The 25,125-nt window shown below is 36.8% G+C and overlaps 1 protein-coding gene across 1 annotated transcript in view; it reads right to left on the reverse strand.

Annotated features, from left to right (window-relative positions):
- Positions 1-4,551: 4,551 nt before the first annotated feature.
- The window catches only part of LOC121417795 (TBC1 domain family member 2B-like), a 44,957-nt gene continuing 24,383 nt past the window's right edge, over positions 4,552-25,125 (reverse strand). Inside the window, exons 9-27 of the mRNA XM_041611531.1 lie at positions 23,796-23,946; positions 23,068-23,344; positions 22,280-22,407; positions 21,611-21,745; positions 20,869-20,968; positions 20,399-20,581; positions 19,753-19,859; positions 18,700-18,785; positions 17,327-17,432; positions 16,840-16,954; positions 15,129-15,215; positions 14,078-14,142; positions 12,218-12,293; positions 10,767-10,928; positions 9,403-9,461; positions 8,107-8,250; positions 6,456-6,702; positions 6,030-6,107; positions 4,552-5,379 (exon numbers count right to left, since the gene is read on the reverse strand). Coding sequence (XP_041467465.1) covers positions 5,248-5,379; positions 6,030-6,107; positions 6,456-6,702; positions 8,107-8,250; positions 9,403-9,461; positions 10,767-10,928; positions 12,218-12,293; positions 14,078-14,142; positions 15,129-15,215; positions 16,840-16,954; positions 17,327-17,432; positions 18,700-18,785; positions 19,753-19,859; positions 20,399-20,581; positions 20,869-20,968; positions 21,611-21,745; positions 22,280-22,407; positions 23,068-23,344; positions 23,796-23,946 — 2,438 coding nt within the window. The 3' untranslated portion in view covers positions 4,552-5,247. The remainder of the gene's footprint in view (positions 5,380-6,029; positions 6,108-6,455; positions 6,703-8,106; positions 8,251-9,402; positions 9,462-10,766; positions 10,929-12,217; positions 12,294-14,077; positions 14,143-15,128; positions 15,216-16,839; positions 16,955-17,326; positions 17,433-18,699; positions 18,786-19,752; positions 19,860-20,398; positions 20,582-20,868; positions 20,969-21,610; positions 21,746-22,279; positions 22,408-23,067; positions 23,345-23,795; positions 23,947-25,125) is intronic.

Here is a 25,125-nt window from a genome sequence, read left to right on the forward strand (position 1 = left end):
AAAACAAATCGAGTCATCACGAACCTGACTGGGCGGAAATCCCAGGGGGCAGGGAGACGCGTGCCCCCCCCACCCAAAATATTAGGAGGGACACAATATAAAATGTCCCCCTATTATGTACTGCCTTTTATGGTAGAAAGAAATACATCATTCAAAATCGAAATAAAACACGAAGTTTGGACGAGCTTGACCTTTACTTTTTGGTGTGATAACCCTTTTTTTTTAATATTGCTTGTCAAATTTTCCAGCCCTTGGTCCCTCCTCCCTCTTGGGAGAGATTTCCGCCCTTACAAACCTGAATGCATTTCATATTACATAACGTACGGGGAAGCCGCTCGTTTATGACGTCACAAATCCATAAATTGAATTACATGTATAATAATATATTTCATAATCTTGGTGAAGGTTTGATGAAAACCATTCCATCAATCCACCAATATATATATTTTTTATCTATACACAAAACTTTTTTGGGTTGAATGTCCCCTTTAACTGGGCGTTGTGGCGCTCGTCTGTCATCCAAGATATGTGGGTGAAGTTACAAATTTATGGAGAGGTCCGATCGGTAAATTGCCAATTCTTCTACTGCCAACACGACCATTTCGTCTCATAACCAGTTGGTCTAATATCCATTCATAGGCGGTGGAAGCGGGGGGGGGGGGGTATATGTGGGAGGACAGACCCCCCCCCTAAATTTGAGGTGGGGATGGTCCCCCACCTCAAAATTTTAGTTGATAACAGGTTTTTTTTCAGATGGACCCCTCCTAATTTTGTTGGCTTTCGCAGCCAATGTACGATAGTAGACGAGCAGTCAATAGCACGAATTGGCATTAGACGAATTGGAAATAAACCGTTCAATCGAGGTTCGAGCCCTGGTAACGTCTTGTGGATGGCGACGTCAAAAGGTCAGTCCCAGACGTAAATAGTCATATCTGATTAATACACGTCTGGCAAAACTCAATTTCCAAGGGCGAATGCTGGCATGAGCAAAGGGAGATGCACATCCCGGGGAGGTGGAACTAAAGAAAAGTTGTAAAAAACATCATGATATATATTGGTGAAGGTTTGAGGAAAAGCCATTAATATAAAAGATGAAGAAAGTTATTAGAATTTTAAGTTTTGTACTTGTGATGTCATAAGCAAGCAGCTGACCCATATGTTATGTAATATAAAATGCATAAAAAAATTATTGGTTTGTGCTGACTTATATTTGTTTTCTTTTTAGGAATGGGTGTAAAATGATTTGTATATTGCTATACTGAAGGTACAATAAAAATCATTTTCAATTTTCTGAGAAAATTACAATATCTTGATCTTTTACCATACGATATGTAGGAAAGCTCCCCACATAGGACGTCACAAATCAAATCATTAAAAATTCTGATAATTTTGTATTCATTGATGGATTTTTCTCAAACCTTCGGCAATAGTTTTGTTTTTTTTGCTCTTTTTACAATAAAGTTTTTGTCAGGGTGAACTTCCCCTTTAACATCTCCTTTTATAGATAAGGTTAATAGACTATAATGTACATAATACAATATGATCTTTATGCAAGGTGAAAACTATTGATACAACACACAAATCACTTAAACACACAAATAACAAAACAGACATCTCTAAAGAATACATACATGAATATGCACTTTTTTAATATTTTATATAGAAAAGAAGATATATGCAATATAATCTGAATATCTTTACAACTTTGTAAATATATATAATTGCTTTAAATTGAAATAACATGCAAAGAAAAGGAAAGTCAACTGCTCTGATGACGATGTATTCGAAGATAGAAATATAACATTCTGATTATAACTTGGTCCAGATTTATAAATTGTTTATTATTCCAATAAACATAGAACAAAATTGTTAGGGGCTGAGAGTGAGAGAGGGAGAGAGGGGGGGGGGGGGGGTGGAAACGTATTAGAAACATATTATAAATAAGTCACAAGATAACAGATATATATTTCATCTATGAGAACATTTTCAGGTGACATGAAATGGTACAACATTACAATACATGTAGTCATTTACATGTGAATAAGGTTGCCATGGTTATTTATGGTTATTGTGAATTTCTTCCACAATTTGTGTCCATTTTGTCATTCCAATGCCATTTTCCATGATTCCATGCCTGCTTTATATGCTGCTTTTCTTTTCCCATTCAATATAAAAATACATTCGTATCTGTATTACCTCCATTTCATATAGGGTGCTACATAAGCACTCGCCCGGGGCAAGTAAACGTTAGAGTCGGGCAAGTGTTTTGAAGTAAAGACCAGAAATACTTGCCCGAATTGGGCAAGCAAAATTCTCACAGAATGACCAAAATTAGGGTCGATATGATATGATATTGACCCTAATTTTGGTCCTGGCAGGCAAGATGAAATCACCTTGGAAAAAGAAATGCAATAACAAGGTAGATCAGTTCATGTCAAAAGAGAAAAAAAGGTCAACGGTTTCAATACAACCGCAAAACTTTCTTTTGAAGATGCACATGTAAAACTTTTTTTAAAATAATTTTTTAGGCAAGTAAAAAAGATTTTTGGGCAAGTATATTCCAACTATTTAAAAACTTACTTACTTGCCCAAATGGGCAAGTGCTTCTAAAAAGTTACATAGCACCATATTCTACTTACATAATTAATGGTGTGATTTACCATAGTAACAGCATTACAAGTAACATGATTCAGAACTATAACGGCACGTAAAATTAAGTAGGCCTACCATGTCAACCCGGGGGCGGGGGGGGGGGGAGCAAAGAAAATTAATAGATGTCCACATTTGGAAAGCACCATAAATATTGTAGATTCTTAATTTGTCGATTTAAACCGGAACGGAACTTGATTTGATTGGCAAGAACTGTCATAATTTCATGATTTGAGGTATTTCATAAGGGGAAAGAAGTCAAGTCACCCATATCCATGTATTTGTCTTAGACACCTTTCTCATTACCATTTCTAAAACTAGTTTACTGGAAACCGATTCAGGACACCAGCTCTGCTAGCGTTCCCACTTCATCCCACAAAAGTGGTTTTAAAAGTCACAATGGGGAATAATCAATGTTATAAATGCGGTCATATCTTGGACCCCCATGGACCGATTATCACCAGCTTTGGGTTGCGGGGGTTTTTCATCATGCCCACAGAGGTATGGTATAGAAACAATTCAAAGAATCCTTGCACCTGATTAGTTGAGAGCAAATACGTCTAACATAATGACCTTGACCAATTCTCCTACAACCTTTCATCTTGGCTTGACTGAAGTTGAATATTCTAGCGGATCTTGAATGACACATTCGTCAAAAGTCATGTTGTTGTATTGTACAGTGTGGCACAGGTAGGTAGGATTGTTCGTCCATGTATCAATTATATGCTTTTCACATTGCATTTCCTTAACCCCATACTATCTTTTTTTTCGATTAACACAGTCTTTCTTAACCCCATACTATCTGCTTAGCCGGGGTTAACGTCTTAACCCCAGACTATCCTATAGCTCATGAATATTGATGATTTTACCATACAGAGCGTGATTAACGTGCAATTTTGACTTCCGTGATTGGCTATTGCTTAGCCCCACTTTTCGTTAGCCCGGTTTCGATTCACACTGCATCTCTTAGCACCGCAATATGCCGGCTAACCCTTCTTTTTTGCAGGGCCAGATAGTACCGTATCCTTTACCGTGCTAGCCCACTTTGCTAAAACGTAGTGTGAAAACGAAGTGGGCTAGCTTAACCCCGGGAAATTGGTGGGGCTGAGACCCCCCCCTTAGCCCCACCAAATTAGGACAAAAATTGCAGTGTGAAAAGCATATTAGATAACAACCCACCTCATAAACTAAAACAATGGATTACGTATAGCAGAGCTTGAATTTATGAAGTCAAAGGTCAAAGGTCATAGTTCAGAATCTTGACTTCCCATGGATCATTTCAATCTGGGCTCCGTAACACAAAGGTTTGCGATGAATAGCAAATAAGAAAGAACACTTCTGATTGGTTCCTAGTCAGGATTTTTTTGACAAATGCGCGTGTAATATTATTTTTGATTGGTCAATTCATTTAGCGATTGATCGCTAATCTTTGTGTTATGGAGCCCTGGTGTTATCCTCATTGAGTAACTGTGATGCCATGGCTGTTAACTGAGTGCAGTGTCAAAGGTCATGTCATGGAATCACGATTTCCTGTAGTGTTGTTCAAAAAGCTCCTCCTAATGCATTGACCTGGTGAAAATCCTTGTGATATTGTGTCACAGCAGAAGTTGAATGGTAATGAGTCAAAGGTCACCTTTCTGCATTGCAAGTTCTTCCAGGATTAAATGTACGTTCCTTAACATTTCCATCTGATCGTAGTCTTCCTTGTCATGGCAAATTAGAAAATGCAATGACACAAGGGTCAAAGGTCACAATCACTTTATGCATCATAAGTTACTTCAGAATTTCACAAAGGTCATACTAACAACACCTCCACTTGGTAATAATGCTCCTTTTAAAATAAACTGTAATGTCAGCAGATTACAAAAGGCATGGGTCAAAGGTCATCTTTTTGCATCACAATTCCATTAATGATTTCATCTTGCTCCAGTCAATAGCGCCTCCGCTTGGCCGTAATCCTTGTAGAAGAATAACTTAAGTCATGGCAGATCTTGATTGCATGCAAGGTCAAACATTACCTTTCTGCATCGAAAGTTCATTTAGGACCTCACGCTGCCCCTGTTGATAGTGCCACCAACTGGTCATAATACTCCTTGCAAAATAAATGGCTATTTAATAGCAGTAAATGGCAAATGAGACAAATAAAGGTCAAAGGTCACATGTATGCATCAAAAGTTCATTCACAATTTCACGCAGCTCTTGTCAGTAGCATCTCCAAGTGGGCATAATCCTCCTTGTAAAATAAATTGCTACATGTATGTAAAATGGCTAAATGAAAAATGAGTCAAATAAAGGTCAAAGGTCACATATCTGCATCACAAGTTCATTCGGGAATTCACGTAAGGTCCTCCCTCAAAACATCCCCACCTGGTCGTAGTCGTGATTGTCAGTGCAGATCATGATAGGCAATGAGTCCAAGGTCAAAGGTCGTTTCAGAATTACACGTTCATTCATGATTTCACGTAGCTCCTGTTAACAGTGCCTACACTTGGCTGCAATAATTCTTGCGAATGAAGAAGTTACATCATGGCAGATCTTGAATATGACAATGAGTCGAGGGTCAAATGTCGAAGGTCGCATTACAGCATCATTATGATTTCATGTAGTTCCTGTCAAGAGCGCCTCCACTTGGTCGTAATCCTCCTCTTCGTCGCTTGCGAGCTCATCCCCATTCTGAGAATGACGAGGAACAAACTCGGCTCTGATGGCTTCCAACTCGTCAAGTTGTTGCTGAAAAGAAAGGGGCAACAAACTCAGTAAATCTCTTCCGACAGGTCACTGTACATAACAGAGTAGTCTGGATACTCAAACATTTTTATAAAACAATCAGGGTCCCCATCTTACAAAGAGTTACGATTGATCCAATCGATCGTAACTTTATGGAAATCCATCAGTGCCATAAATTTTTCTACAGAAAAATTAGCAAAATGTCTTTTTTAATAAAGAACACATAAAACTGTCATGAAATCAGTGAATTTAATATGAATATACAATTATATCCAGATCTTTTAAAAACAAACTTGCAGTTTATATGCTGACTTTGCTGGCTTTCCATAGTTGTGATTGATCGGATCAATCGCAAATCTGTGTAAGACGGGCCCCTGATTTCTACAATTGATCATACATATTAATCAATGTAATCAATCGTAAAAATCGGCCCTTGATCCATCACTAAGTTTAATGTCACAGGGCCCTTGCGGGTATTTCACGAAAAACTATTTTTAAAGTTAAGCATGACTTTACACGTAACTGAAACATGTTCTCAGGTAGTCAGCTGTATAGGGATATCATAGCACATAACGGGTATTAAGACATTTGTAAAGTCACTTAAGTCATTTGTAACTCACAAACAGTTTTGTGAAACCTGGTCCATGACTCACCTTGACGTGTGCTCTATGAATGGTTCTCTTATTGTTGATATGTCTCCTTGGAAACGGATTCAGCTCATCAAAAGCAATCTGACAGAAACCAAAATAAAATAGACATTAATCAATATTAGCATTCCAAATGCTATCAATGGGGCAAAATGAATTTTCAGAGGATTTCTACTTCTATCATCATCATCATCATCATCACAGTCATCATTATCATCATCATCACCATCATCACCATCATCATCATTATCATCATCAACATCATCATCACCATCATCACCATCATCATCACCATCATCATTATCGTCATCAACATCATCATCATCATCACCATCACCATCATCATTAACGTCATCAACATCATCATCACCATCATCATCATCGTCATCATCATCATCACCATTATCATCACCATCATCACCATTCGAATACCTGGGTTAGTCTCTGGACATCCGTCAACATCTCCGGCATTCGTCGCAGGAAGGCAAAGATCCTAAGATAGTCATTCTGTTTCAGCATCTCCTCTTCAAAGAACTTGAAAGCTGCCAGCGAGAAGCGGAAGAGGACCTTGTTCCCTTCCGACAGGAAGGTGTCCCAGATCCGTAGCATGGTCTCGGCAGGGATGTTATCACAGAAACAGGTGACGAACCAGTTGAAAGTGACCAATGACAGATCTATCCTACAATAACAAATTCAACAGAATAAAACAAATAATGTCTTACTAAATATACTTTTAAAGCTTATATTAATAATTTTTCAGTCTTGAAAAATAAAATCCGAAAGAAAGACCTACGACACAAAAATGCATCTATCTTACAATAACAAATTAAGAATAATAAAACAAATAATGTTTTACTCATCATGATTTGAAAGAGCATATCAATGCATTTTTCAGTATTCAGTTTTGAAAATTCAAATCTCCCAAGAAAGTGACCAATAACAGATCTGTCCTAAAATAACAAATTAAACATAATAAAACAAATAATGTGTCACTCAACATTATTTCTAACAGTATATCAATATTTTTTTTCCGTATTCAGTATTGAAAATTAAAATCCCCCCAAAATGACCAGTGACAAATCTATCCTGAAATAATAAATCAAAAATAATAAAACAAATAATGTTTTACTCATCATGATTTGAAAGAGCATATCAATGCATTTTTCAGTATTCAGTTTTGAAAATTCAAATCTCCCACGAAAGTGACCAATGACAGATCTGTCCTAAAATAACAAATTAAACATAATAAAACAAATAATGTTTCACTCAACATTATTTCTAACAGTATATCAATATTTTTTTTCCCTATTCAGTATTGAAAATTAAAATCCCCCCAAAATGACCAGTGACAAATCTATCCTGAAATAACAAATTAAAAATAGTAAAACAAATAATATTTTACATAATATAATTTCTAAGAGAATATCAATGATTTTCTCAGTATTCAGTATTAAAGAAAATTAGGACCCCCAAAGAAAGTATCTGAAATTTAGAGAATTACCATTCTTGTTTCATGTAGTTCCACTTTGGAATAGTTCACTTCATTACAGAGTAAGTCTATGTAGCTCCAAGAAGGGAATCAGGGCCCTGCCTTTCAAAGAGTTACGATTGACCCAATCAACCACAACTATGGAAAGCCAACAACGCCAACATCTAAAATGCATTTTTGTTCAATATGTTTTCTAGATGTGATGTATATTCATATATTCATTGTTTTCTTAACAATTTAGTGTGATTCACTTTGTTTACAAAGGACATCATGCAAATTTCCTAGAGAAAAAATGATGACAATGTTGGACTTCCCTATAGTTTAAGATGATCAGATCAATCGTAACTCTTTGTAAGACGGGGGCCCTGGGGAAGTTTCCATGAAAGTTGTCAGCACTGACAAGTTGTCTATCTTTGACAGTTACCATAGTAACAGTCAGAGAAACACCCCCCCCCCCCGATTACCATAATACGAAGACTGCCCTAACTTAGTCTATAAAATCAGACTCTGTCAGAAAGACTTGACGGATATGATCAAGATTGTAACAGGAGGAGGGAGGGTGGGAGGGTTGGTTGATCTTTGACCGATACTTACGAGTACTCTTCAAAATGGGCATGGAGTCTTGGGATTTTTTCCGCTAGAAGCTCTCGGAAGACTCTCTGGTCGGTCTGTGATCCTATCAAAGTCTTGCTGTAGTAATCCATTGGCATAATGTACTCCACTATGGCAATTAAACACCTACAAAAAAAACAATATCAGAAAGTGCAGGAAAGCAGAATTTAAACTACTGCTATTATCGCTGGTGTGGTTTACGGTACACCATGTGGAGTGTTATTGAAACAGTGGATAGAAGAGAAGAAATGGATAGGTGAGAAAGTGGAGATTTGAGAGTAGAGTATTCTTTCTTGAAAGAATACTCGTCTTCAGGAGAAGACGGACAGTCAACCTGTCCGAAACATCGAGTCTCTACTACTCATCATCTCTACTCGCCGACTCAAGCCAGCATCTCCTCATCAACTCTACTACTCAAGCTGTTCTCAACTCATTAAACTCTTCTGGTTTACAGTCCTTTTCAGGACTACTTTAAAAAAAGAATACTCTACTCTCAAATCTTTACCATCAAATATAACAATCGTAGTCCCGTAACCAGGATGAGTTCTCTGGGTTACGAGGAATCCCGCCACTTGCCAATAGCCCAAAAAATAGAGAAAAAAACCCAGCAATAATAATACACTGTCCCATGTGTGCCTATCTGTGTTGTTGATCTTCAGTGTGAACATTTTTCACCGTGGATATCAAGATTTCACAAAGTTCAGTTTATGTAACTGTACCAGATCTAGATCCTCGATGATATACTGACAACTAAGCCTGGTTTTACAGACTTTCTCATGAAATCAGTGTTTACTGCAACTACTGGCATTTCTCTATAAACACTTACTGTGTACAAACAATATTATAATGCATGGGAGCGCAGAATCTAAAACTACTGCTTTTACATTCTCCAAAATAGCAATATCATACCTACATGTATAATGATATCATATTGTATGGGAAAGCAAACTTTAAACCGTTGCATAAAACTTTTTACCTGAGAAAACTCAGGTTGTTTTTACCAGAGTTTTGCACTGTGTTAAGGTCAATGGCAGAAATCAGACTAACCTAGTTTTCAGTTTTTACCAGAGTTTTCTCAGGTAAAAAGTTTTATGCAACAGGCCCCTGGTTTCACAATGGCAATAAAAGACCTATACAAACAATATTAGAATGTTTTCTTAATAATATTGCTTTTTATGACTAATAATACAAAATAATCAATGTAATTGATCATAGAAATCGGCCCAATGATCAATTGCTAAGCCTTATGTTACGGAGACCTGATTACGACCAACTCACCAGAAAGCATCTTCCTCTTCAAGATACAGCAACGCAATGGCAGCAACTCGGTTTAATCCCTGAATTGAAGAGCAAATTTTTTTTTTTATTAGTATTGGATAAGCTATGAGCAGTGTTTCAGGACATAAATACTCAAAGATAAATCCTTAAAGAGCACAAACCTGCCAACCTCTGGGAATGAAACATTGTATTCTGTGATAAAAAAACTGTATTTTCCCCCAAAAAAGTGTATTTCTAAATAAAATGCTAGGCGCACTCGCTCATCACGGCACTCAATTTGCATGCAAGCTGAAATGTGCCCTGCTCTTGCAGATGAAAAAAAAATTGAAACATGTGTATATCTCACCCTGGTTTTAACAAAATGATTGCAAAAAAAAACAAGTTTCCTGAAATTGCATTGATCTAATAGCCATATTTGTGTACGTTTTATGATATAGAGACATGTAGAGATGATTTTTCTCAATAAATTATGATTTTGTAAAAAAATTTTTTTGACAAAAAACATATTTTTTAACTCATTGAGTGCTTCGTGCATGCTACGTATCCTACTATAACATGCCACACTCGTGCTCGCACGCCTACTATTGACTGCTTTGTGCTTGCATTGTTTCCTACCCTCGCCTGCTTCGTGCATGACTGCGCACATTCGGAATTACAATCATTGTTACGCCGTTTTGCATTGTGCATGCATGCACGCCGTAATTAGCACTATTGTGTGCAGTGCGAACTCTGCTTTCTGACAGATCAACTTACTCACGCGGTTTACATTCAACTTTTTCGAGTATTTCTACATTTTTTACAAGATATGGCTCCGCCTCTGAGAGGGAAGTAGAGTTTTTTGATCCATACAAAACACTCCACAAAATGGAACTACTTGATACAACTTATATTTTAGCAGTAAAGATAATAACCAATCCATATAATGAGGACACCATTATAAGAGGTATGAAATTTCCTACAACTTTACTGCACAATATTTTGTGGATAAACTAATTGTTAGAGAGTTACAAGCAATTGTAATCATGACTATTGAAAGGAGTGAATACGACTCGCTATCCCAAAATCAATGTGGCACAGGGGGGTTTTGTGGCTGGCACAGGGGATTAGCATCGGATTAGCACTGTGGCGTTGAGTTAGTAGTGTGCGTGGCATGTTAAGTTAAAGAAAATAACGTACTGCCAAATTTTGGTTGCAAAAAGGTACTAAAGACGCCTAAAACGTACTGGTTTGCAGGTCTGATAGTAAAGTAATTTTCTAACATCAATCTGCAATTTCTGACATGATTTTCCCTCATTTGGGAAGGCACAATAAATACATGATCATTCAATACAGCTTCTGCAAATTTATCAAAGGTCACCTCTTACCTGGCAGTATCCAATAGCAGGGTTGTGAACGCTGTAGGCGAGTAGAACTCTTCGTAACTTGGGAACACCTTGTGATTCCATCTTCTCGTAGTGCCTGTTCGTCGGTAAAGTCCTCAAGAGATCTAGTTCTATCTGTTTGGTTGCTGGGCTTGACTTGAAGCTCTAGATAAAAGCAAAAGATGTAGAAATTCACTATATTAATTTTTGAAAGAGTGTGACATGAACAGCAATCCTTATTAACTCGTTGACTACTAAATTCCTTAATTCCAATATGCTTTGAACAGACATCACCCGGTCCTAGTCGGCAATGGGTTAACCTGTTGACTACTCAGTTCCTTGATTCCAATATGCTTTGAACAGACATCACCCGGTCCTAGTCGGCAATGGGTTAACCTGTTGACTACTCAGTTCCTTAATTCCAATATGCTTTGAACAGAGATCACCCTGTTCCAGTAGGCAATGGGTTAACCTGTTGACTACTCAGTTCCTTCATTCCAATATGCTTTGAACAGAGATCACCCAGTTCTAGTAGGCAATGGGTTAACCTGTTGACTACTCAGTTCCTTGATTCCAATATGCTTTGAACAGACATCAACCGGTCCTAGTCGGCAATGGGTCAACCTGATTCCACTGCACAATGCGTTAACATGTTCACTACTGAATTCTGTCATTCTAATAGGCTTCGTACATGGACCACCAAGGCAATGGGTTAACTTTCTATAAGACTCCCCAAAATTGAAAAATTCACAAAATTCACCAAACTTTTCTGGGGGAAAAAATTACGAAAGATACAATGAACATCATTAAGATAAATCAAAGTAAAATACAAAAGAACAAAACTGGATAAGTGAAAATGCTTTCACTTCAAACCCTTTTGCAGTATTAAGCATGAGTTTCCCAAGCTTTATTTGCATAGAAATTATTTGTTTTTAGAAGATTATCCCTAAATTTCTTTATCATAGTTTTCTTTAAATGTCATGGAAGAACAAGAAAAATATTTTGAAGACAGAATAACACAGAATAAGCACTCTAGAGTACAGAAAAATATAGTCTTGTACCCTATCTTATCTGACCTTCATTGGCTACCCATTCGATCAAGGATTAACTATAAACTTCTCATATTAACATTCAAATGTATTCATGGTATTGCCCCTGCTTATCTTCAAGAACTTGTCCAGATTCATAAACCCAAGCGTAATCTCCGTTCTGGCTCACAAAATCTTCTCTCTGAAATTACTGTCAAGACCAAATCATATGGGGATCGGGCTTTCCAGAAAGCTGCACCAGCACAATGGAATTCTCTTCCATCGACATTAAGAAATATTACCCAGCTTGAGAAATTCAAAGTTCAATTAAAAACCCACCTCTTTCAGAATGTTTGATTTAGTCACTCGCGCATAGAGACCTGTGGTGTTATGCGTATTCAAGAAATGTACTATTATTATTATTACCTTACTATTTTGAAGTCGTTGATAATACCCTAATCCAGTGGTCTCCTTATCTTTCCTCACACGGAGATCAACACACCTAAGGAGCAAGAAAGAGAAGACAAATCTAAATCAAAATTAAAGCAATGTGTTATGTAGCATCACGTGTGACTTGTAAAGTCCTGCAAACAAGTTTTGAATAATGAAGACAAACTGGAGGTGCCGTGGCCGAGTGGTCTAAGGCGCTTGACCGGAGATCTGAGGGTCGGGGGTTTCATTCCCGGTATGGCACTTATGCCCTTGAGCAAGGCATTTTTTCCACTTTGCTATCTTATTGTCACAACAAAGACCTCTTTGTGTGAATAGCTTTGCATTTTTTCAGTAATTATGTTTACATCAGATTTTGACCCTTTTGTTCCTTCTCCTTTTTCTTTCCTGTATATATACGGATATATAAATAAGTCGACTACATTTTCTTAATTTACAAGGGGGATCCACACTTTAGTAGCTTTGCTTTTTAGTAGACCCCCCCCTCATTTCCATTTATGCTCAATATTGAAATTGTACATCAAATAAATAAAAATGTTATATGCATTATGAATAGCAATGCGTGGACTTGTTAAAAAAAGATAATAATAATGAAGACAAACAGCTGGTAAACCTTAATTCAATTTTATGAACCCCCTCCTAGTCTCCAAGCACAGACCCAAATACAGCACTAACAAATTTTAAGAGTGAGTACTAGACTCTAAGCTCTCTGGCCTGTATACTGAAGCTTTAATTTAAACTCTGGTCTAGAGCTGTGGTTTAACACCATAGAGTCAATCGTGACACAAATCTCTCACGGTACCGGTTAAATTTATCAGCACATTGACACTCAAATAATTCATGACTATCTTGAAATGGTGAAAACAGTTTTATTCATAATCAAAGCATGACAAAAGAGCAAAATGAACATTATAAATTGACAACGGAAACAATATTTTGACATTTTTGGATTCCCAAAATCTTAGCACAGACTTAGACTATGGTCTTAAGGCTTGGTCACACCGCCTGAGCGTTGTTGGAGCGGTCGTGGAGCGGTAGGGAAAGAGGGTCGAATTTCGCTCACAGAATTGGGGAAAATATCGAAAACAAAATAAAAACAATCAAAATAAAAAATGGTGAACGGTAACGAGCGGTGATGATTTGTTTCTCTCCCCGATCGCTCCAACAACGCTCGGGTGGTGTGACCAGGCCTTTAGTTAAACCAAACATCATAATATGGGCTTCTGTCTCTGTCAAATAAGTAAATCTACTCTCACTGGTTCAGACTCTATGTAATACACAAAACACAAAGGTCTGAGCTTGCAGACTACAGACCCTAGTGCTTCAGTAGCAAAATATGCCAAGATTACAATGGAAAACTTTACCACCATAAGATATGAATGCTAAAGAGAGACACAAAGGCCCAAATTCACAAAGTTGGTTTTTAAAACTCACAGTTGAGTCCATGGTTTATGCAGATTTCTTGTATAAATTATGCTTATTTTACATTATACATTAAAAAATGTCCCATGCTGATGTGCGCTCTTGTCACAGTGCGCCAAATTGACGCCTGTTGCCGTGGTTATCCACGCTAATTTATTCATGAGTCTAGTGTTTTGAAGTAATGAGTCCACTCTTCAAACTGTGGACTCATGAATAAAATAGCGTACCTAACCCTGGTAACAGGTGTCAATTTGGCACACAGTGAGAAAAGCGCGCATCAGCATTGGACATTTTTTATACACACACCCGATACGTGCTAAATTAAGTGCAATTTTACAGGAAATCTGCATAAACCATGAATTCAACCGTGGGATTTTAAAACCACCTTCGTGAATTCGGGCAAAAAGATCTTACCATTTCCAAATCCTTGCTCTATATTCGTGTGGTATACCCCCTCTGATTAGAGACTTCAGTTCAGGCTAATACAAAAGAGAGTATAGTACACAAAACCTGGTGCCCGTTGCAGAAATAGTTGCAATCAAATATTTAGCATGTGTGAAACAAAACTAGCACATATTAGAATCGTGAACGCTAATCACAGTCACGATTACAATATAGCAATCATCATTATAATGATTATTCAAGGTTCACGTGTGAAGAGACCCTAAGTTTCCTGGTTTCGCGTTGCAGATTTGCTACACAACAAGTCTATGGTCCAGCAGATTTCTTTCTAATACATTGAAATGAAGAAAATGCAACTTACAACTTTTTGCTTATCATTATTATCACCATCAACATTATTACCACAGTAAGAAATACATGTACAAGCTAATTTTCAATGACCTTTGATTAAAGGTCAAGTCCACCTCAGAAAAATGTTGATTTGAATCAATAGAGAAAAATCAGAGAAGCACAATGCTGAGAATTTCATCAAAATCGAAGGTAAAATAAGAAAGTTATGACATTTCAAAGTTTTGCTTATTTTTAACAAAAGAGTTATATGAACGAGCCAGTTACATCCAAATGAGAGAGTCGATGATGTCACTCACTCACTATTTCTTTTGTTTTTTATTGTTTGAATTATACAATATTTCCATTTTTACGAATTTGACGATAAGGACCCCCTTGCCTGAAGCACAAAATGTTAAAATAATGGAATTCCACGTGTTCAGGGAGGAATGAAACTTCATTTCACATGACAATGACGAGAAAATAAAAATATTTCATATTTCATATAATAAAATACAAAAGAAATAGTGAGTGAGTGATGTCATCAACTCTCTCATTTAGATGTAACTGGCTCGTTCATATAACTATTTTGTTGAAAATAAGCGAAACTTTAAAATGCCATAACTTTCTTATTTTACATCCGATTTTGATGAAATTTTCAGTGTTATGCTTGTTGAATTTTTCTCTTTTTATTCAAATCAAGTTTTTGTTGGGGTGGACTTGTCCTTTAACTTACCGTCATTGTAAGTTCTTTCTCTGGATGAGCGACGACATAATTCTCCCATTTCACCGCTCTTGAGACTTCAGCTGTGCTGTGCTTTGACTGTAAATCAAAAATATTATGAAAGGAAAAAAACATTACATTACTAATCTACTTTGCATACACAGAGCTCATCATGACTCGCATTCTTTTAATCATTCAAAAGCTGATTTATCATCATATTGTGAAGCGAAGTGGCCCAGTGGGTTAGTGTCCGGACTTTTAACTAGAGGGTAGCAGGTTTCGAATCACGGCCATGGCATAATTTCCTTCAGCAAGAAATTGATCCACATTGTGCTGCACTCGACCCAGGTGAGGTGAATGGGTACCAGCAGGATGTAATTCCTCAAAAAGCTGATAGCACCAAGTTAGGTAGACCAGCTTACCTGGGGTAATATAGGAGCACCTTGAGCACCTAAGAAGGAGGTATGTGCCCAATACAAATGCACCCTATATAACCATTTTTATCATTATACATGTATGTATGTATCACATTTTATACAGAAAATTGATTTAACTTAAATAGAATTTCTGTAACTTAAAGCAGCCTGCCATTGACAAATCATGGGGAAATTGAATCAATACGAAACTTGCGAAAGGCCAATTGCCTTGCATAATATGTGTCCGTCATGAGAGCCCGATGGACAAAGGCGATAAAAGTTCAGACAGTACAAATTTGACTGAACTCGTGATCGTTATTTACTTCGGGTTGTCACAGTTCTAGTTTCCAACAATCCCAATTCCTGGACTCTTTGCAGGTCTCTTGATTGCTAAATAAAAAAAACTGGAAGCCACGATACCCTCCCCCCTCAACGCTTTGCGCGATATTTCCGGAACACGAAAAGATAGCGCCGCAAAATTTACGGAATTTTTTCTTTGAAGTCTCGCGTAACTTTTGAGACCAATTCGCTATGTACAGGAATAGCATTCCAACACCACATGACGTTTTATGAGACAATGTTAAGCCGAAAATGGTTCATTTTTATACTTCGTGTACAAAGTCTATGACAGATGAAATTCATAAAAGGGGGGTTCATTTTTTTTCTAATTGGTCTGCTTAATTAATTTAGGGTTTAATTTAGTTCTTAAATAGTTTGTAATAATTGCCATTGAAAAGAATGAAAAACATAAGAAATTCTAAAAACAAATAAATACATACATTTTTTCTTTATAGAATCATTTAAATAAGATTAAAAAGATGAAATCTGAAAAAATGAATTGGTAATTGGGTGTTAAATATGCAAATAATGTTTTTCCTGAATAAATTTGGATAGTTTATTCATAATAAATAAGAAATACTAAAAAACTAGAAATACAAAAAAATTAAAAATTAGAAATACTTAAAAAGTAGAAAATTACTTTAATACTTAAAAATTAAAAATACTAAAAAATTAATTTTCTGACTTTTTTATTGGCTTGTAGTTTATGTGGTAAAGAAGGCGGGGGGGGGGGGGGGGGATGACGGTCCAGTCCTCAATACATTTCAAATAGCCCAGTACTTTTAGGGTTAACACCAACAGCAACCAAAGACTAGCAACATGACAGAGAACATCAACACCATGACAACCATAATCAACATAAACACAAATATTTGTAGCAACATCAAAACAAAGCCAAGACAAACACAAATGCAAACAGACACACACCAACACCCACAAAAGCGCAAATAATTTGTTTGTGTTTTTACCTTGAGCTCATCCGATCGTCTTTGCAGTTTATCCGCTTGACTCAAGAGGGCGTTATCTTCCTCGATTTCTGTACTGGGCGGTTTAATGAATCCGTATTTGTCATACAGCTGTTCCCTATTAATTGAAAATAAGGGGGAACGAACTTTATGTACGTTAACGTTCATTGATAATTTTTTCAAATTCAAGATACTTAGGAAGCTGTTCACATACAACGTCACAAATCAAAACATTGGATCTAATAGTTCTAATCTTTAATGAATTTTCCTCGAATCTTCAGCAATATCTTTCATTAATTTTTCTCCTATTATTGCCATAAACTTTTTGTCTAGGTGACCTTCCCTTTTAACGAATACAGAGAGATGCATTATTATTGCCTATGCAACGTTGACAAAATTACACTAGTGGAATGAAAACAGGAAAGCAGAAATAACAGTAGAAAGTAAATGACAAAAAGAGAGTAGATAACAAATATTGGAAAAATCTTACTTTGCCGTTTCTGTGCATGACTTGATTCGTTCCTCGCCTATATCAGTTTCAATAGCCTCGGCAATCAGCTTAGAAATTATGTCATCAGATTCAGTACTATCTTTCTCTGTAAAAATAAAATATAACATTCATAATATTAACTCTTCATGCGTTCACCTGCAAACCCCATGTGTGTTGCATTATTTTAGCAGTGATCCCCTCTCATTCACATTCGTGCCATGAGTCACAGACTCCTAACAATAAACCTGGCCATGGTATTGTTTGTGAGGAGGGTTTTATTGATTTTCTCCTCTCCTTTTTCAATGAACTTCCTGGCTGTGATCAGGATGTATTGATTTTTTTGGGAAAACTCAAAGATTCTGTAATTTGTAAACTGCGATAATCCGTCAAACGCTACTATTGTCGCACGCGATCGATCGGTACACATGTACGGTATACAATAACGCCAGGCTATACATTGTAGCTAGGCAGGCTCCGGGGCATGCAATTGTTCGAAAAACAATGGGACAGGGGACGTCTATGGGAAATGTGTGGTTGTGCAAAAATGCAAACGAAACAGGCGTACGGATGTGCAATAATGCGAACGTAACGCATGAAGAGTTAATAACAATAATATGAAATATTTGCATGTAGAAAGTGCCAAATACAATGTTTCTAAAGCACTACATACTTTAACCCAGGCTTTAGAACGTTTACCCTGACTGGAAGCTTGAGCTTTCAATGAATTTCTTCCTACTAGGTACCCGTTTACTACACCTGGGTGGAGAGTAGTAAATCTAGACAAGCGCATTGCCAATAAAGTCTGAGTAAAGGTGATTTTCAAGAATATTTGCCAAAGTTAAAACATGATTTCAGACAATGATACACCCCCCCAATAAAATAATTTTTGTATGAAAATAAAATCAAATATTACTATATCACACTGCACTGTGTGGCTCAACACCTGCAGCATAAATTTTCATTTGAAAATTGTTGTAAAATGGCTACAAAAGATACTGCAAAATGTTGCAAAATACACGTACAGCCCAAATTGTTCCAGTGTCAATTCGTGCATTTAATAGCCATACTTTAAATTATGTTACCCCACTGCCTTTATCTTACTTTCTCCTATCTTTGCTTGTTAATTTGTATAATGTTTAATATATGTATCGTGTAATCTTCTGTGTGTATCATGTAATATTCTAAATTATTTTGTGCGAACAAATTGAATTTCCATTTGTACTTGATTGCAATTGGACAATAAAAATATCTGAATCTGAAATTGAATACTTAGTTGGCATCGATTACAGAGCTGATCTGATTCTTCACTAATGTATAAAGTTTTAGTCTCATCAAAATGTGACTTACCACCTTTTATAGTAAGTGGTACTTACCTCTCTGTGGTCCTCTAACCTCATTCAGAAGCAGAAGGTATTTACTCTCAGTCTTGCAATAATCTGCTTCAAGGTAAATGTACTTCCTATAGAGAAAGGATTTCAAAAGAGACGGAAATGAATTAACGATAGAGAATGATGGAGATAACCAATAGAAATAGAACAAAGAAAGACAAAACATATTAACATATGATTTAAGCAATACCAATGTCTAATGACGAAACGCTTCTATTAACCCTAACAGGATGTGGGGGGGGGGCATGATGGCCTCCCTTAATGCTTCGAGCAACATTCATTTATTTAGTTATATATTCATTTATATATTCATCCATCTATGGAGCGTTGTGGCCCAGTGGATTAGTCTCCGGACTCTGAAACAGAGGGTCGTGGGTTCGAATCCCGACCGTGGCGTAATTTCCTTCAGCAAGAAATTGATCCACAATGTGCTGCACTCAACCCAGGTGAGGTAAATGGGTACCTGGCAGGAATTTATTCCTTGAAACGCTGCGCGCGTAACAGCTGCACTGCTAAAGCCAGGGTAATTATGCTGCATATACTGTAGAGCGCTTAGAGACTTCTGACAAAGTAAGTGTTAGGCGCTATATAAGCAAGTATAATTATTATTATTATCCTATCTATCTATCTACCTACTTACCTACCTACCTACCTATCTATCTATCTACCTACCTACCTATCTATCTATCTATCTATCTATCTAATGTATTTATTTGTTTACTAGTTGCGACTATTATTAGCACAAGTATTATGAATGTACATACATATGGAATGACCCAAAAAGAAACAAACAAACAAAAAGATTTCTTAAAATCTAAGCAATATTGCAATTGGTTTCAGCAAAAAATGAATGAAGAAAAAGAAATTTGCACACACACACACACAAAAAAGTTAATTTGAAGTTCTCCTGAACTAGAAAAAACAATATCAAGTAAACAAATAAATAAATGAATAAATAAATAAATGAATAAAACAAATACATACATAAATGAATAAACAAATGATTAAATAAATAAGGTGGGGCTAAATTGAACTCACTCTAATAACAGTTTCTCCCTGGTGATAGCATCATTTCTCAGTTGGTTCAGCTCAAGGATCTCTTTGTTTAAGAATTTATTCTGCGTCTCGAAAGCTCTGGCCGAATCCTGAATGAAGAAAAAAGATCATAACATATGACTCGGATGTAATCGGAGTGTTTCTTGAACGTAATAATCTTTTTTATTTCAATTGACAAATTTGCACTCAGCAAGCATGATCTTAGAGTCCTTTGCCAAAAGCATGCATTGATTATTGGGGGCGATCCCAGTGTACATAAGCTAAAATGAGCCCAACACATCTGTATAGTCCTTGATTTTAGCCCTAAAATGTCCTTCAACGCTCGCTGGGACCATACTGTCGCACAACTGCTTATACCAAAACAAAATTCAAATTAAAAATTTAATTACATTCTAGCAGCTTTACTGAGTTGATTTACATAATCATATAAAAATATCCTAATATTTCAGAAAAAATATACAATGTAGCTTTGCACAGCATGTACATGTACATGTAGATTACAGGAACACTAACTAATTTCAGCAGTGCTTGTACGATTGGTAGCCAATATTTCAATGGGAGCGGTGTGTACATGGCATTGAATAATCATTTGCTACCATCCCTCCCACGAAGATGACTTGGTTCTTACCTTCAGGCATTCATATTCCAGTGGGTCCACATAGGACTGTGTGTTGAGCAGGGTATGTTCCACTACTTCAGTGGGGGTGTTTCCAGCTAGGTTGACGTTCCCCTCAATCTCTGAGGGTGATTCCGGCTGTTGGTCCGTCTCTGTCTTCACTACTATTGGCTCGTTCCTTTCCAGTTCATTGACCTTTATGAAAAAAAATTGAAAACAGAATTCCACGACTTTTCCATGACTAATAATTGTTATTTTAGTATAATTGTGTTTCATATTATCATGCTGAACTTCAAATTAATTTATTTTAATTCTTGGTAGGATTTGTCGCATTTAATGCAAAATGCGATCTGTTGAAAAAAATTGTGTCACATCAGATTATGTGGTGTGTGTCCGGTTCAGTGTATTTCTTAATAGTGAAGACGATTGACTATCCCTTACATGGGACATATGTTTTTACATCCTATCCTTGGTACTCTTACCCTCATTGTCAGGGACATGACGACTTCATCCTTGGCTTGAATGAGATCCGTGAACATGTTGATCTGCTCACGCAGGTCCCTTACCTCTCTCTCACAAGAACTAAAACAAAAAAGAGAGAACAAGAAAAAATGAATATATTAAAAAATATTAGCTTCTGTTCCAATTGCAATTTCAAATCCAACTTTAATGTCAATTTAGTCACACAAAAACATTCTAAATCCTATGCACATTCATATTTGTATACATTATAATACATGTAGTCTATGTATTGTATGTCACTAGTGCTTGACTTTGTGTAATTATGTTTATTTTCTATGTTATGTACGTTCAAAATACCAGGTAAAAATGTAAAATTTCCATTTATTCATTTTTTGAACAATCAATAATACTACCTTGTGAATATTGTGAAATAGGGATGATCCATTATTCAGTGGGGAGTTCAACCCTACCATAACAGGAGGGAAGGGCTGAATCACCCCCCCCCCCCACCACACACACACACATTTTCTTCTTGCACCTGTTGGCACAGTGGCATTTCAACAAAATAAACGGTGCAGTAGATGTACACACGAAAAAAATTAATCAAAATTTATGTATTTTCAACCCACATTTGTAAGTTTGCACAAAGAACTGCATTGCGACATTTACGAAAGATACGCTGATGTGTAGTAATTAACTTTATTTTGGTTTCCAGGGCTCTTTCAAACTTTACGGGGGCAAAATCAACAAGCATGACCCCACCTGAGTTGGATTTTGAAGCTGTCTCTGTCTTGTCGCATCTCTTGTAAGAGCTGCTCTAGTTGAATTAGCTGTTTGTCCTTCCGTTGAACGACATGAAGTTTCTCCTGATCAGTCTGGCACAGTGAGAACTCTCGACTATACAGATAAAGAACAACAAATCAATCACACTTTCCGATATGTATTTTTGAAAAAGAGAGAAAAGGAGACACAATAATTAAACTGAAATTTTGAAAAAAAAGTGAGAAATGGAGAAACATTTACTGCATACACTGACATTTTTGAAAAAGAGAAGAAAGATAATCAAACCATTTTGCAAACAAAGTAGAACAATCATATGCATATTGTTGAAAAAGACATAAAAAGTGAATTTATCAATCTCTTTCCTTAAAATTATCATCATCACCATCATCATCATCTCCATCATCATCATCAACACCACCACCATCATAAAGCATCAACATCATTATCATCATCAGCAGCAGCAGCATCATCATCCTCACAAACATCATCATCACAATCATCATCATCACAATCATCATCATCACCACCATCATCATTATGATGATGATCATTATCATCACAATCATCATCACCACCACCACCACCATCATCATCATCACCATCACCACCACCACCATCATCATAATCAAAGAGTTTACTTCCACTTACTTGCTCATGGACTGCATCTGAGTAGCTGTGAGCTGTTTATGCAGTAGGTCAATCAATTCCTTACTTTCGTTAAGCACTCTCCTCACCTGACAAAGCTCCTCCCTCAGTTGTTTAACTTCAGCTGCAAGCTATAAAGATGAACACAAACAAACCTAAATTATCTTGACATTAATGCACCATGTACAGGTAGCTATCAACAAACAAGTATCTATCGTTTTCCAATGTTATCTATCTTTGCAATGAAATATATAGACTGCCACCAATATTTGTCAGACATTTCCATGTGAATAATCCAACCTTGCAACAACAAAAAATTATATATATATTTTTTACATACATGTACAATAGGAGAAGGAGATTAGGATCTGTATGCATTACATGTACATTGTCAAATTTAAAGAGGAGAAAGAAATATGAGCATTAAATCAAAATGGAAAAGATGCCCTATAAATGCTATGTTTTAGAATGAAAAGATAAAGAAGGAGGAGAAGATGAAGGAGAAGAAGAAGGAGGAGAAAGAGAAGAAGGAGGAGAATGAGGAGGGGGAGGAGAAGAATAATGGGGAGAAGGAGGAGGAGAAGAAGGAGGAAAACAAGAAGGAGGCGGAGGGGGAGGAGAAAGAAGGAGGAGGAGTAGGAGGAGGAGGAGATGAGAAAGAGTAGGAAAAGTAGGAGGGCAACGAAAAGAAGGGGAAGGAGAAAAAAGGACAAAGGACAAGAGGACGAGGAGAAGGGGGGGGGGGGCAAAGAAGGAGGGATAGAAGAAGGAAGAGAAAGAAATCCACAAACCTGCTGGCAGTTTCTACAATCATAATCAGGAACATCCTCAAACCAGGTTGTACTGGGAGGTTTAGTTGGACCCGAGGATGGACCTCCAACGGAGCTGTTACTAAGCTTCTTCTTGAATGCCGCCTTCGCTCCTCCAACAGCGGTTATGACATCCTTCTTGTCAAAGCTCTTATGCTTATTCTGTTCTGCTTGTTTAGCAGCATCCGTCTGTGAAGTCTCACCGGCGAAATCGTCAGGTGGAGTCTCGCTGTTCGGTGATTGCATTTTCCATTTCATGCTGGATAAAATACAAAAACATTTATTTTGTTTGTGGGACGTCGTGGTCTAGTGGTTAAGACTCTCGTCTTTCAATCTGAAGAACGTGGGTTCGATTTCCATGGAGTGTTTTCCTTCAGCAAGAAATTTACCCAAATTATGCTGCACTCGACCCAGGTGAGGTGAATGAGTAGCCCGATCAAGGTAGCCGTACTAAAGCCGGGGTAATAATAACATATAAAAATGTAAGCAGGGCCTACTAGGAGAACACATTTCGGAACTGTAGTGGCTACCCTGATTAAAATATGACGTTATTATTATTATTGACAATAATGGTTGCTTTCAATTTTTTTTTTAGTTCTAATCCAGGTACCCATTAGCATGTTTCATCTCTATTTTGTAATCTTTCAATGAACTATTCGTGAAGACTCACAAGTGTTGTTGGTCTAATAGTCACAGAGGGGAAGGCTTACCTAAAGTTAGACATCTGATTTCTGAAGTCTGTCTTTATGCTCGTCAAGGATAGGTTGAACATCCCCGTTTTCTGAGTGGTATTGGCCGTTGCTTCACCAACTGAATGCCTGGGCGGTTCCACATAGTCCAAGACAGGGGGAATATCAGAATCTGAGAAGAGATACATGTAGACATGGATTATTGCATTATAATATTTCATACCCATATAAAAAAAATAAGATCGCAATGATAACTCAGTAATCTCAAAATGATAAAAAATAATGCAAATTTTTCTTGGAAAGCAGAGAGACTTTCATCATTCATTATCACCTATATTACATGCACATCTATACTTACTTGTAAGGCATGAAAAAAGGTTTAACCCTAGAATGGCCAGGGGGGCCGGGGTTGAATCAACCCCCACCCTCATCATTTTCTGCAATCATTCCGCCGCGCCATATTTTTTTACCGCGCCACTCACAAAGTTTATACTGTGAAGTCTCGCGCATCTTTTGAGAGCAAATTTACGACACCCGGGTATACGGTTCCGAAATTACGCAACATTTCGTGAGTGCATGTCAGACCAAAAATTGTTCCAAAACGTGACTTTGTTTACAAAGTCGTTGCAAATTGAGTTTTCTCATCTTATTCATAAAATATGATTATTTTTACTTTAAACATCTGAAATCAATTGATTTTAGCATAATTATGCTTCAAAAAGGTTGTACAATAAATCTGGTGAAAAAATAAAGAAAAACAAAAGGCTGAATAACAAAGAAATACATAAGAAATTCATAAAACAATAAAATACATAAGAAATTGATTTCGAAAAGAAGGTTTTTTTCAAAATTTTTGAGATTGTTAAGAATGTTACAAAGAATATTTTCACCAAAATTTAACATTCTAGGAGCTTTGTTTAGTGAATTAGAGCAAAAAGTATGATTTACGCATAAAATAGCATAATTAATTCATATAAAATAAAATTGCATTATTTAAGAAAATTTTACCATACAGCCTTGTAGATTACATTGCACACTACCAGCGTGCATATTTTTGCGGCGCTCGCGCGATCGGCGGCTGAGATCTTGGGGGGTTGAATCACCCCCCCCCCTGCCACAGAACAGCCAAAAAAGCCTGGCCTAATTAGGGTTAATATTTAGATGTAAGTTTTAAGTGTTAAAGATTATTGATTTATGCTTTCGGGTGAATAAAAATATAATGAAAATAAAATGAGAATACTTTCAAGCTGATGAGAAAGGGATTGATTTGGGGGTAACATCACCCCTCTCATACTTCAGTCTGCTAATAATGAATTTTATTTCTAAAAGTACAGGAGACTCTCATGAAGTG

The sequence above is a fragment of the Lytechinus variegatus genome, chromosome 6 (assembly GCF_018143015.1).
Source record: "Lytechinus variegatus isolate NC3 chromosome 6, Lvar_3.0, whole genome shotgun sequence".
NCBI lineage: Eukaryota > Metazoa > Echinodermata > Echinoidea > Temnopleuroida > Toxopneustidae > Lytechinus > Lytechinus variegatus.